Source organism: Hyla sarda, chromosome 13, assembly GCF_029499605.1.
Source record: "Hyla sarda isolate aHylSar1 chromosome 13, aHylSar1.hap1, whole genome shotgun sequence".
Lineage (NCBI taxonomy): Eukaryota > Metazoa > Chordata > Amphibia > Anura > Hylidae > Hyla > Hyla sarda.
Window position 1 is genome coordinate 1827823 of NC_079201.1, and position 13074 is coordinate 1840896.

A 13074-nucleotide genomic window follows, 5' to 3' on the forward strand; every position below is an offset into this window, starting at 1 on the left:
GTGGATGGCGTACAGTCCAGTGGATGGCGTATAGTCCCGTGCATGGTGTGCTGTCCCGTGGATGGCGTACAGTCCTGTGGATGGTGTTTCTCTACAGAGATCTGGATCCATCTGACCAGGTCATGTTTCTCTATAGAGATCTGGATCCATCTGACCAGGACATGTTTCTCTATAGAGATCTGGATTAATCTGACCAGGCCATGTTTCTCTATAGAGATCTGGATCCATCTGACCAGGCCATGTTTCTCTATAGAGATCTGGATCTATCTGACCGGGTCATGTTTCTCTATAGAGATATGGATCCATCTGACCAGAACATGTTTCTCTATAGAGATCTGGATCCATCTGACCAGGCCATGTTTCTCTATAGAGATCTGGATCCATCTGACCGGGTCATGTTTCTCTATAGAGATCTGGATCCATCTGACCGGGCCATGTTTCTCTATAGAGATCTGGATCCATCTGACCGGGTCATGTTTCTCTATAGAGATCTGGATCCATCTGACCAGGACATGTTTCTCTATAGAGATCTGGATCTATCTGACCGGGTCATGTTTCTCTATAGAGATATGGATCCATCTGACCAGAACATGTTTCTCTATAGAGATCTGGATCCATCTGACCAGGCCATGTTTCTCTATAGAGATCTGGATCCATCTGACCGGGTCATGTTTCTCTATAGAGATCTGGATCCATCTGACCGGGCCATGTTTCTCTATAGAGATCTGGATCCATCTGACCGGGTCATGTTTCTCTATAGAGATCTGGATCCATCTGACCAGGACATGTTTCTCTATAGAGATCTGGATCTATCTGACCGGGCCATGTTTCTCTATAGAGATCTGGATCCATCTGACCAGGCCATGTTTCTTTATAGAGATCTGGATCCATCTGACCAGGCCATGTTTCTCTATAGAGATCTGGATCCATCTGACCAGGCCATGTTTCTCTATAGAGATCTGGATCCATCTGACCAGGCCATGTTTCTCTATAGAGATCTGGATCCATCTGACCAGGCCATGTTTCTCTATAGAGATCTGGATCCATCTGACCAGGCCATGTTTCTCTATAGAGATCTGGATCCATCTGACCAGGACATGTTTCTCTATAGAGATCTGGATCCATCTGACCAGGCCATGTTTCTCTATAGAGATCTGGATCCATCTGACCAGGTCATGTTTCTCTATAGAGATCTGGATCCATCTGACCAGGCCATGTTTCTCTATAGAAATCTGGATCTCTCTGAGCAGATCATGTTTCTCCACAGAGATCTGGATCCCTCTGACCAGATCATGTTTCTCTATAGAGATCTGGATCCATCTGACCAGGCCATGTTTCTCTATAGAGATCTGGATCCATCTGACCAGGCCATGTTTCTCTATAGAGATCATGATCCATCTGACCAGGCCATGTTTCTCTATAGAGATCTGGATACATCTGACCAGGCCATGTTTCTCTATAGAGATCTGGATCCATCTGACCAGGCCATGTTTCTCTATAGAGATCATGATCCATCTGACCAGGACATGTTTCTATATAGAGATCTGGATACATCTGACCAGGCCATGTTTCTCTATAGAGATATGGATCCATCTGACCAGAACATGTTTCTCTATAGAGATCTGGATCCATCTGACCAGGCCATGTTTCTCTATAGAGATCTGGATCCATCTGACCGGGTCATGTTTCTCTATAGAGATCTGGATCCATCTGACCGGGCCATGTTTCTCTATAGAGATCTGGATCCATCTGACCGGGTCATGTTTCTCTATAGAGATCTGGATCCATCTGACCAGGACATGTTTCTCTATAGAGATCTGGATCTATCTGACCGGGCCATGTTTCTCTATAGAGATCTGGATCCATCTGACCAGGCCATGTTTCTTTATAGAGATCTGGATCCATCTGACCAGGCCATGTTTCTCTATAGAGATCTGGATCCATCTGACCAGGCCATGTTTCTCTATAGAGATCTGGATCCATCTGACCAGGCCATGTTTCTCTATAGAGATCTGGATCCATCTGACCAGGCCATGTTTCTCTATAGAGATCTGGATCCATCTGACCAGGCCATGTTTCTCTATAGAGATCTGGATCCATCTGACCAGGACATGTTTCTCTATAGAGATCTGGATCCATCTGACCAGGCCATGTTTCTCTATAGAGATCTGGATCCATCTGACCAGGTCATGTTTCTCTATAGAGATCTGGATCCATCTGACCAGGCCATTTTTCTCTATAGAGATCTGGATCCCTCTGAGCAGATCATGTTTCTCCACAGAGATCTGGATCCCTCTGACCAGATCATGTTTCTCTATAGAGATCTGGATCCATCTGACCAGGCCATGTTTCTCTATAGAGATCTGGATCCATCTGACCAGGCCATGTTTCTCTATAGAGATCATGATCCATCTGACCAGGACATGTTTCTATATAGAGATCTGGATACATCTGACCAGGCCATGTTTCTCTATAGAGATCTGGATCCATCTGACCAGGCCATGTTTCTCTATAGAGATCATGATCCATCTGACCAGGACATGTTTCTATATAGAGATCTGGATACATCTGACCAGGCCATGTTTCTCTATAGAGATCTGGATCCATCTGACCGGGCCATGTTTCTCTATAGAGATCTGGATCCATCTGACCAGGCCATGTTTCTCTCTGTCTCTGTTAAGTCTGGTGTTATTTGTGTTGAGGTGATATCTTGTAGATCGGGCAGTGTTTGGTTATGTCTGGTGTTAATTGTGTTGAGGTGATATCTTGTAGACCGGGCAGTGTTTGGTTATGTCCGGTGTTATTTGTGTTGAGGTGATATCTTGTAGACCGGGCAGTGTTTGGTTATATCTGGTGTTATTTGTGTTGAGGTGATATCTTGTAGATCGTGCAGTGTATGGTTATGTCTGGAGTTATTTGTGTTGAGGTGATATCTTGTAGATCGGGCAGTGTTTGGTTATGTCTGGAGTTATTTGTGTTGAGGTGATATCTTGTAGATCGGGCAGTGTTTGGTTAGGTCCGGTGTTAATTGTGTTGAGGTGATATCTTGTAGACCGGGCAGTGTTTGGTTATGTCCGGTGTTATTTGTGTTGAGGTGATATCTTGTAGACCGGGCAGTGTTTGGTTATGTCTGGTGTTATTTGTGTTGAGGTGATATCTTGTAGATCGGGCAGTGTTTGGTTATGTCTGGTGTTATTTGTGTTGAGGTGATATCTTGTAGATCGGGCAGTGTTTGGTTATGTCTGGAGTTTTGTGTTGAGGTGATATCTTGTAGACCGGGCAGTGTTTGGTTATGTCTGGTGTTATTTGTGTTGTGGTGATATCTTGTAGATCGTGCAGCATTTGGTTATGTCTGGTGTTATTTGTGTTGAGGTGATATCTTGTAGATCGGGCAGTGTTTGGTTATGTCTGGTGTTATTTGTGTTGAGGTGATATCTTGTAGATCGGGCAGTGTTTGGTTATGTCTGGTGTTATTTGTGTTGAGGTGATATCTTGTAGATCGGGCAGTGTTTGGCTATGTCTGGTGTTATTTGTGTTGAGGTGATATCTTGTAGATCGGGCAGTGTTTGGTTATGTCTGGTGTTATTTGTGTTGAGGTGATATCTTGTAGATCGGGCAGTGTTTGGTTATGTCTGGTGTTATTTGTGTTGAGGTGATATCTTGTAGATCGGGCAGTGTTTGGTTATGTCTGGTGTTATTTGTGTTGAGGTGATATCTTGTAGATCGGGCAGTGTTTGGTTATGTCCGGTGTTATTTGTGTTGTGGTGATATCTTGTAGATTGGGCAGTGTTTGGTTATGTCTGGTGTTATTTGCGTTGAGGTGATATCTTGTAGATCGGGCAGTGTTTGGTTATGTCTGGTGTTATTTGTGTTGAGGTGATATCTTGTAGATCGGGCAGTGTTTGGTTATGTCTGGTGTTATTTGTGTTGACGTGATCTCTTATAGATCGGGCAGTGTTTGGTGTTATTTGTGTTGAGGTGATATCTTGTACACTGTGTAGAGCTTTATCTGAGTCTTGTGGATTATATTATTCACACATCTGGATCCATAGACGTCAGGATAAATTGTCAGTGACAGGAAGGAGACAGCGCCCCCGTGTTCAATCACCAGTGGGGTCGGGGTCAGGGGACGGGTGTAATAGAACAGATGTCTTCTGGGATGGAGGTGTCAGTAATGGTCTCTATGATGAATCAGAGACGAGGGTGGGAGTTGTCTGATGCTCCTCCGTACTAACTCAAGGTTACGAGGTCACATTGTATATAACCGGGAATCCATCCAATCTATCTCATATCTATCTATCTCATAGCTATCTTTCTATCTCATATCTATCTAATATCTATCTCATATCTATCTATCTTTCTATCTCATATCTATCTAATATCTATCTCATATCTATCTATCTCATATCCATCTATCTCATATCCATCTATCTCATATCCATCTATCTCATATCTATCTCATATCTATCTAATATCTATCTCATATCTATCTATCTAATATCTATCTCATATCTATCTATCTTTCTATCTCATATCTATCTAATATCTATCTCATATCTATCTATCTCATATCCATCTATCTCATATCCATCTATCTATCTCATATCTATCTATCTAATATCTATCTCATATCTATCTATCTATTTTATTGTTAATCTCCTTGTGTCTTATGTTTTCCAGGTGAGAAATGTCGCAGTTTTATCGCCCTTACGCCCCCTGCAGACAGAGGTGAGCTTCCTAAGGACCCAGCTGATATAATGTATAATGATCACCTCATCTTCTCTATGCCATGTGCTGCCACCTGGTGGTCATTCCTCAGCATGCACAGCCCAAACTATAGTAAATGAATGTAGAGACCCTCTGATGCCCCTGCACCTATAGGATAATCTAGTGATCACATGTCATTATATTATATCAGTGATGTCATACAGGGGGTGGAGCTGTGATCACAATATCATATTATATCAGTGATGTCATACAGGGGGCGGGGCTGTGATCACATGTCATTATATTACTATTATATCAGAGATGTCATACAGGGGGTGGAGCTGTGATCACAATATCATATTATAACAGTGATGTCATACAGGGGGCGGGGCTGTGATCAAGTCATTATATTACTATTATATCAGTGATGTCATACAGGGGCGGGGCTGTGATCACGTCATTATATTACTATTATATCAGTGATGTCATACAGGGGCGGGGCTGTGATCACGTCATTATATTACTATTATATCAGTGATGTCATACAGGGGGTGGGGCTGTGATCACATGTCATTATATTACTATTATATCAGTGATGTCATATAGGGGGTGGGGCTGTGATCACGTCATTATATTACTATTATATCAGTGATGTCATACAGGGGGTGGGGCTGTGATCACATTTCATTATATTACTATTATATCAGTGATGTCATACAGGGGGAGGGGCTGTGATCACGTCATTATATTACTATTATATCAGTGATGTCATACAGTGGGCGGGGCTGTGACATGGTTAATGGGTCGGTTGTGATGCTGTTCCTTGTGTCTCTGTGCAGGGGTCTTGTGGCTGTCCATCGTTGCGGAGGTCTTGTACATCACGTTGCTCCTCACAGGAGTCAGTCTCATGTCGGTGGAGGTTTGCTATTACACCTCGGTTATTGATGGCCTCAAGCTTAACGCTTTCGCTGCCATTTTTACAGTTTTATCAGGTGAGCCGCTCTATGCACATTAGGGTTTCTTCTGGTTCATGGATGTGAGGGGATGTGGGCCAATGTCCTATCCCGTACAATATGTTCCTTTCAGGAGCTTTGAGTCCAGACTTATTTATGGGATCGCTCTCCCAAGAAAAACAAAAGTTCCCAAAAACTGCAGCCAGTCCCTGAAATTCGAGGAGTGTGAGAGGGACCTTCTGATTTATGTCTCCTGAACTCCAGAAGTTTCCACAAGAACTGGGTTTTGGCTCTCGGAGCCGCAGTCTGCACACTAAATAATGGCGGATGTCACCGAAAGGGCTCCACAAATCCTCCACATTATGTTATCGCTTCTCGGCCTTTTGGCTAAGATCAAGTGTAGTATCTGTTCTCATCAGTTTCATGCCGGTGGCAGGCGATGCCAGTATGGAGCTGGTGGGGATGGCTGCTGCATGGTAGGGAGCAGGTGTACTGAGGCGTTCCGGGGCTTTTTCTGAGGAATCAGCTCGATGGCTGCCCCGATGTGACCTGTTACCTGCGGGTCTCACCATGAGGTAGAGGGGTGTAGAGCCGGGGTACTTTAGTGCCTCGGGGAGTGGTGACCCCGAGGTGCCAAAACTCACTGGGTGTATTGGCTCACTGGGTTGAAGCACGGGCACCATGAACTCTTCACCTTGTGGCACTCACCTCTTGATTCCCGGTCTTCTGGCTAGGAACAGATAAATGTTTATAGATCCAGCCGGATGTCCGGGCAGTATATCTGCGCACATTGACTTATTTATTTTTGTCTCACTGTGTCACTTTTTGCATGTTGTGTGTCCACAGGATTTGTCAGGATGCGGTAGCCCTTCTGGGTGTCCCTCCTGGCGGTCTAGGGGAGATGTGGGGGGCCATTAGGTTCCGCACCTCCCAGCAAACACCCCGTGTACTCCAGCTTTGGCAGGGTACCAACCGTTATCGGTTCTGCGGGCAGATACCTTGGGTAACGCCAAGGGGGATGCTGGGAGCATTTGTGGTCCCTTAGTAGCTTCGGCGAAAAGGGACATCGAACCTGGAACCTTGCAGGTACCTTTTGGTCCGGAGGCGAAGGGTAAGGTTTGTTGGGGGGCCTCTCTTCTATCCTCATCCTTTGTGCACGTTTTTTTTAGTGTAACACGTTTGCACTTTTCTTGCACTTTGGGTGATTCGAGAGCACGTTACTCAGCTCAAAAAAAAATAAAATAAAAAAAAACTCCACATTTTGAGGAGGGGAAAGAGAGGCAGACACTACACCCTGAACGGAGAGGGTTGAGGTGGCAGATATCGGCCTTCTCAGTGGTGGTAACATTTATGAGTTGTCTGACCCACAAGTCAAAAAGACCAACTAAAGTAGATGGAGCTGGGTACAATGGAAGCAGCTGCCCTGGTGGCCACGTTGAACGCACATTTGCCTCCCCGCGAGCCACTTAACCCTATAGACCACCAAGCTTATACGTGTAGCTCCAGCCTACACTCACCATACATGGGTCAATGTATGACCCACTAGATGTGGTTGTTAAAGGGGCAGAATCCATATTATTCTGTTCTCTGCTGCTCCATGCGCTGAGATGGTCAAAATTGGCCAATGTCTAAAACCTTTATAGGAACACATATAACACCTCTCATGGCCCACATGACAAGCATTTCAGAGAGCACCGCTGCCATCTCATGGTCGTACAGTCATATTTGTTGAAAATTTTTGGAAATTTATGACTAAGGATAATTTCGAGAGGTTTTTAATAATAATCCTAATTTATTGTTACAGGGTTGCTGGGTATGGTTGCACACATGATGTACACAACCGTGTTCCAGATGACGGTCAATCTTGGCCCAGAGGATTGGAGGCCTCAGAACTGGGACTATGGCTGGTCCTACTGGTAAGACAGGCAGCAACTCTTTAGCTCCTACATCCCATGTAACCATTGACAAATATACTGGTCCTTAAGTCATGGACCGAGCCCTCAATGACCACAACCATACCACAAAACAGACATAGTTGGGAGAGCTATCCTCATCTTCACATCCAGACTAGCTTTATCCAAAAACAAAACCCTGGTAGGTAGTGGATAGTGGACGGCTTCTGGCCATATGATCCAACAGTTGGGTCTCTGAAGGAATCACCAAAATATATCCCAGTTGGTTCCATTGAAGAAGAAAATAGAAAAAGATGGGATTGAAGTCAATGAGAGGCTCACCTGCTCCACTGGTCATGCGGAAGGTTCTGGTTGTAGCCTGGATCCTGGGGAACCTTCCTCCAACACTTGTCCATCTCTGTTCTGATCTCATCTGGTCCGGAGGGGTTTCGGGATAGAACTTAGAAATCAGGTCACGTGGTCCCCCTCCCCTCAGAGGTCTCATCCCTGGGCACAGATTTCATCTCCTCGTCTATAATGAATAATCCAGCACGGGCCCTCGAGGCTCAGAGATCAGAAGCTTCAGGGATCGTTCACCACAGATTCCATTACTCAGCAGAGTCATATCTCCAGAAGATAGAAAAACTCATTACACAATATACACAGCTTTCTGAAGGGGTTTCCATGGAGAAATGAGAAAAGTCTAGAAAAGGAGAAAAAGATCTAAAGTCAGCAATAAAAGTACATTAAGGTCTACAGAGCGAAAATATCACTATATACAGCCCGTTCCATGTCACTATATACAGCACGGCCCATGTCACCATATACAGCACGGCCCATATCACCATATACAGCACGGCCCATATCACTATATACAGCACGGCCCATATCACTATATACAGCACGGCCCATATCACTATATACAGCACGGCCCATATCACTATATACAGCACGGCCCATATCACTATATACAGCACGGCCCATATCACTATATACAGCACGGCCCATATCACTATATACAGCACGGCCCATATCACTATATACAGCACGGCCCATATCACTATATACAGCACGGCCCATATCACTATATACAGCACGGCCCATATCACTATATACAGCACGGCCCATATCACTATATACAGCAGGGTCCATATCACTATATACAGCACGGCCCATATCACTATATACAGCACGGCCCATATCACTATATACAGCACGGCCCATATCACTATATAAAGCAGGGTCCATATCACTATATAATGAAGGGTCCATGTCACTATATAAAGCACAGTCCATATCACTATATACAGCAGGGTCCATATCCCTATATACAGGAGATATATATATAGTGTTGGTGGTGATGTCACTATATACAGCACGGTCCATATCCCTATATACAGGAGATATATATATATAGTGTTGGTGGTGATGTCACTATATACAGCACGGTCCATATCCCTATATACAGGAGATATATATATATAGTGTTGGTGGTGATGTCACTATATAAAGCACGGTCCATATCCCTATACACAGGAGATATATATATATATATATATATATTAGTGTTGGTGGTAATGTCACTATATACAGGAGAGAGATAGATATATATATATATATATATATATATATATAGTGTTGGTGGTGATGTCACTATATACAGGAGATTATATATAGTGTTGGTGGTGATGTCACTATATACAGCAGGGTCCATATCACTATATACAGGAGATATATATATATATATATATATATATATAGTGTTGGTGGTGATGTCACGATATACAGGAGAGATATATATAGTGTTGGTGGTGATGTCACTATATACAGGAGATATATATTGTGACGATCCGTCTTGGGGATTAGCTCTGGGATCGTCCTGGACCACGCCACAGGATGCGTTTCTTCTCAATAAACCAGCAAACAAACGCTTATAATGCAAATCTGGCACCTTGCCAGTTTTATTGGACAGGTTGCAGGGAAAGAAATAAACAAAAAGCAGGAACAAACAAAATCCTAGACCGTCTGGTCACTGACTAAACAGATCAGCTTGTCCTGACTAACAACCGCTGAGCTTCCCTCAGTTGGTTAAACATATGTCCCCTGCAACCTTCTACTCACAATTCATGTCACTCTCTTTGAGCCCCTCATAGCTCGGGCTGTGTACTCCTCAGCAGCCTCTGTCTCTTCCCTACAGCCCACATGCTGTCTCCTAGGAAGAGCCCCCATTACACTGAGTCTCCATCTCATATACACCTCCCTTTCCTCCTGCCTCATTACTTAAGAAGCAGGTGAGAGCTTCTGCAGGGTGAGCCAAGGAAATGCACCCTTTCCTTGCCACACTGCCACAATATATATAGTGTTGGTGGTGATGTCACTATATACAGGATATATATATATAGTGTTGGTGGTGATGTCACTATATACAGGAGATATATATATATATATAGTGTTGGTGGTGATGTCACTATATACAGGAGATATATATATATAGTGTTGTGGTGATGTCACTATATACAGGAGATATATATATAGTGTTGGTGGTGATGTCACTATATACAGGATATATATATAGTGTTGTGGTGATGTCACATGTCTTCTCTTGCAGTTTGGCGTGGGGGTCTTTCACGTGTTGTATGGCGGCCTCCGTGACGACCATTAATAGATACACAAAGACCATTCTAGAATTCAAGCAGAGGAAACGTAACCTGGAGAGAAGTTTACAGAACAAGCAGAAAACTCTGGACCAAGATGGCGGCCGCCCGGTGTGGGACATGTATATAAACAGCGTACAGGGTCACAGAGAGGCCTTTGTGGATTTGTCTGTCCCGGCCCAGAATCCCTCACACGTCCGGAGTCCGATCCCGTCGGCGCACTGCGAGGAGTACTGCTAGTGTTTGTTACATACGTTTTATAATAAAATCCTTCTATCAGGGTTTCTATATCATGTCTTCTCTGTGAGGGGCGGATGGGCCTAGTTATACCCCCGACTCCCTACCTCCAGTGGTGGATTGTAATATGGACGGCTCCAGAGGCCGCCCCGTGACCCCCTCACCCCGGTGAGCTCCGCGGTCTGGTGATGGAGACCCATCGAACGCCCGCTCCTCACCCTCACCCTGAATTATTTACACCCTTCAGCCCAACATCTCCCGTCACCCAATAGACTGACCCTGCCAAAGATTATGGCCGATTATAAGCTGAACGGGCCGATAACAACCTGTGTAATAGACCAGCGATCCACCAAAGAACGAGCAAACACCATCCCGGTCCCCACCACAATGGCCTCAGGTTATAGATCAGGTGACATCTGGTGAAGCCCTGCAGGCCCCTCATAGTAATACAGGGGCCCACACCGCGGCCCCTCCACAACCTCACATAATGTCTCTCAATCCTCCACCATCTGAGGACAGGCCGACCACTCTAGGCCTCATGGGCTCTTTCTCTAATGGTGGATCCACACCATCCTGGGCAACAACTCACCCTCCCCATGCCCCAACCGAGTCCAGTGATACCACCAACTCCAGCACCCCAGGACAGAAGAGCACCCCCACAAACAACTCATTCACCTGAAAATGGGAGCACGAGGTCACGATTTATATGTATGGTCTGGGGGCTGACACGTTCATAGACCCAGGGGGTGACTTCCATCTATAGACCAATAGGTCTGGGGGTCGCTACCATTTATAGACCAATGGGTCTGGGGGTCACTACTATTCATAGACCCATAGGTCTTGGTGTCACTACCATTTATAGACCCATAGGTCTTGGTGTCACTACTATTCATAGACCCATAGGACTGGGGGTCATTACCATTTATAGACCCATAGGACTGGGGGTCACTACCATTTATAGACCCATAGGTCTGGGGGTCACTACCATTTATAGACCAATAGGTCGAGAGGGGCGGGGGTCACTACTATTCATAGACCCATAGGTCTGTGGGTCACTACCATTTATAGACCCATAGGTCTGGGGGTCACTACCATTTATAGACCCATAGGTCTGGGGGTCACTACCATTTATAGACCAATAGGTCGAGAGGGGCGGGGGTCACTACTATTCATAGACCCATAGGTCTGGGGGTCACTACCATTTATAGACCCATAGGTCTGGGGGTCACTACCATTTATAGACCCATAGGTCTGGGGGTCACTACTATTCATAGACCCATAGGTCTGGGGGTCACTACCATTTATAGACCCATAGGTCTGGGGGTCACTACTATTCATAGACCCATAGGACTGGGGGTCACTACCATTTGTAGACCCATAGGTCTGGGGGTCACTACCATTTATAGACCCATAGGACTGGGGGTCACTACCATTTATAGACCCATAGGTCTGGGGGTCACTACCATTTATAGACCCATAGGTCTGGGGGTCACTACTATTCATAGACCCATACGTCTGGGGGTCACTACCATTTATAGACCCATAGGTCTTGGTGTCACTACCATTTATAGACCCATAGGTCTGGGGGTCACTACTATTCATAGACCCATAGGACTGGGGGTCACTACCATTTATAGACCCATAGGTCTGGGGGTCACTACTATTCACAGACCCATAGGTCTGGGGGTCACTACCATTTATAGACCCATAGGTCTGGGGGTCACTACTATTCATAGACCCATAGGACTGGGGGTCACTACCATTTATAGACCCATAGGTCTGGGGGTCACTACCATTTATAGACCCATAGGACTGGGGGTCACTACCATTTATAGACCCATAGGTCTGGGGGTCACTACCATTTATAGACCCATAGGTCTGGGGGTCACTACTATTCATAGACCCATACGTCTGGGGGTCACTACCATTTATAGACCCATAGGTCTTGGTGTCACTACCATTTATAGACCCATAGGTCTGGGGGTCACTACCATTTATAGACCCATAGGTCTTGGTGTCACTACTATTCATAGACCCATAGGACTGGGGGTCACTACCATTTATAGACCCATAGGTCTGGGGGTCACAACCATTTATAGACCCATAGGTCTGGGTGTCACTACCATTTATAGACCCATAGGTCTGGGGGTCACTACTATTCATAGACCCATAGGTCTGGGGGTTACTACTATTTATAGACCCATAGGACTGGGGGTCACTACCATTTATAGACCCATAGGACTGGGGGTCACTACCATTTATAGACCCATAGGTCTGGGTGTCACTACCATTTATAGACCCATAGGTCTGGGGGTCACTACCATTTATAGACCCATAGGTCTGGGGGTCACTACCATTTATAGACCCATAGGTCTGGGGGTCACTACCATTTATAGACCCATAGGTCTGGGTGTCACTACTATTCATAGACCCATAGGTCTGGGGGTCACTACTATTTATAGACCCATAGGTCTGGGGGTCACTACTATTTATAGACCCATAAGACTGGGGGTCATTACCATTTATAGACCCATAGGACTGGGGGTCACTACCATTTATAGACCCATAGGACTGGGGGTCACTACCATTTATAGACCCATAGGTCTGGGGGTCACTACCATTTATAGACCC

General features: G+C 45.2%; 1 protein-coding gene and 1 pseudogene across 1 annotated transcript in view; both read left to right on the top strand.

Moving 5' to 3' along the window:
* Nucleotides 1-10506, top strand: part of GSG1L2 (GSG1 like 2) — a gene marked incomplete at its 5' end in the record, with an annotated part of 46692 nt that extends 36186 nt beyond the window's left edge. The window contains 4 exons of the mRNA XM_056550360.1: nt 4681-4728; nt 5547-5699; nt 7465-7576; nt 10161-10506. Of these exons, the coding sequence (XP_056406335.1) occupies nt 4681-4728; nt 5547-5699; nt 7465-7576; nt 10161-10446 (599 nt within the window). The remainder of the gene's footprint in view (nt 1-4680; nt 4729-5546; nt 5700-7464; nt 7577-10160) is intronic.
* On the top strand, nt 6028-6118 carry LOC130297869 (U2 spliceosomal RNA; annotated as a pseudogene).
* Nucleotides 10507-13074: the final 2568 nt, after the last annotated feature.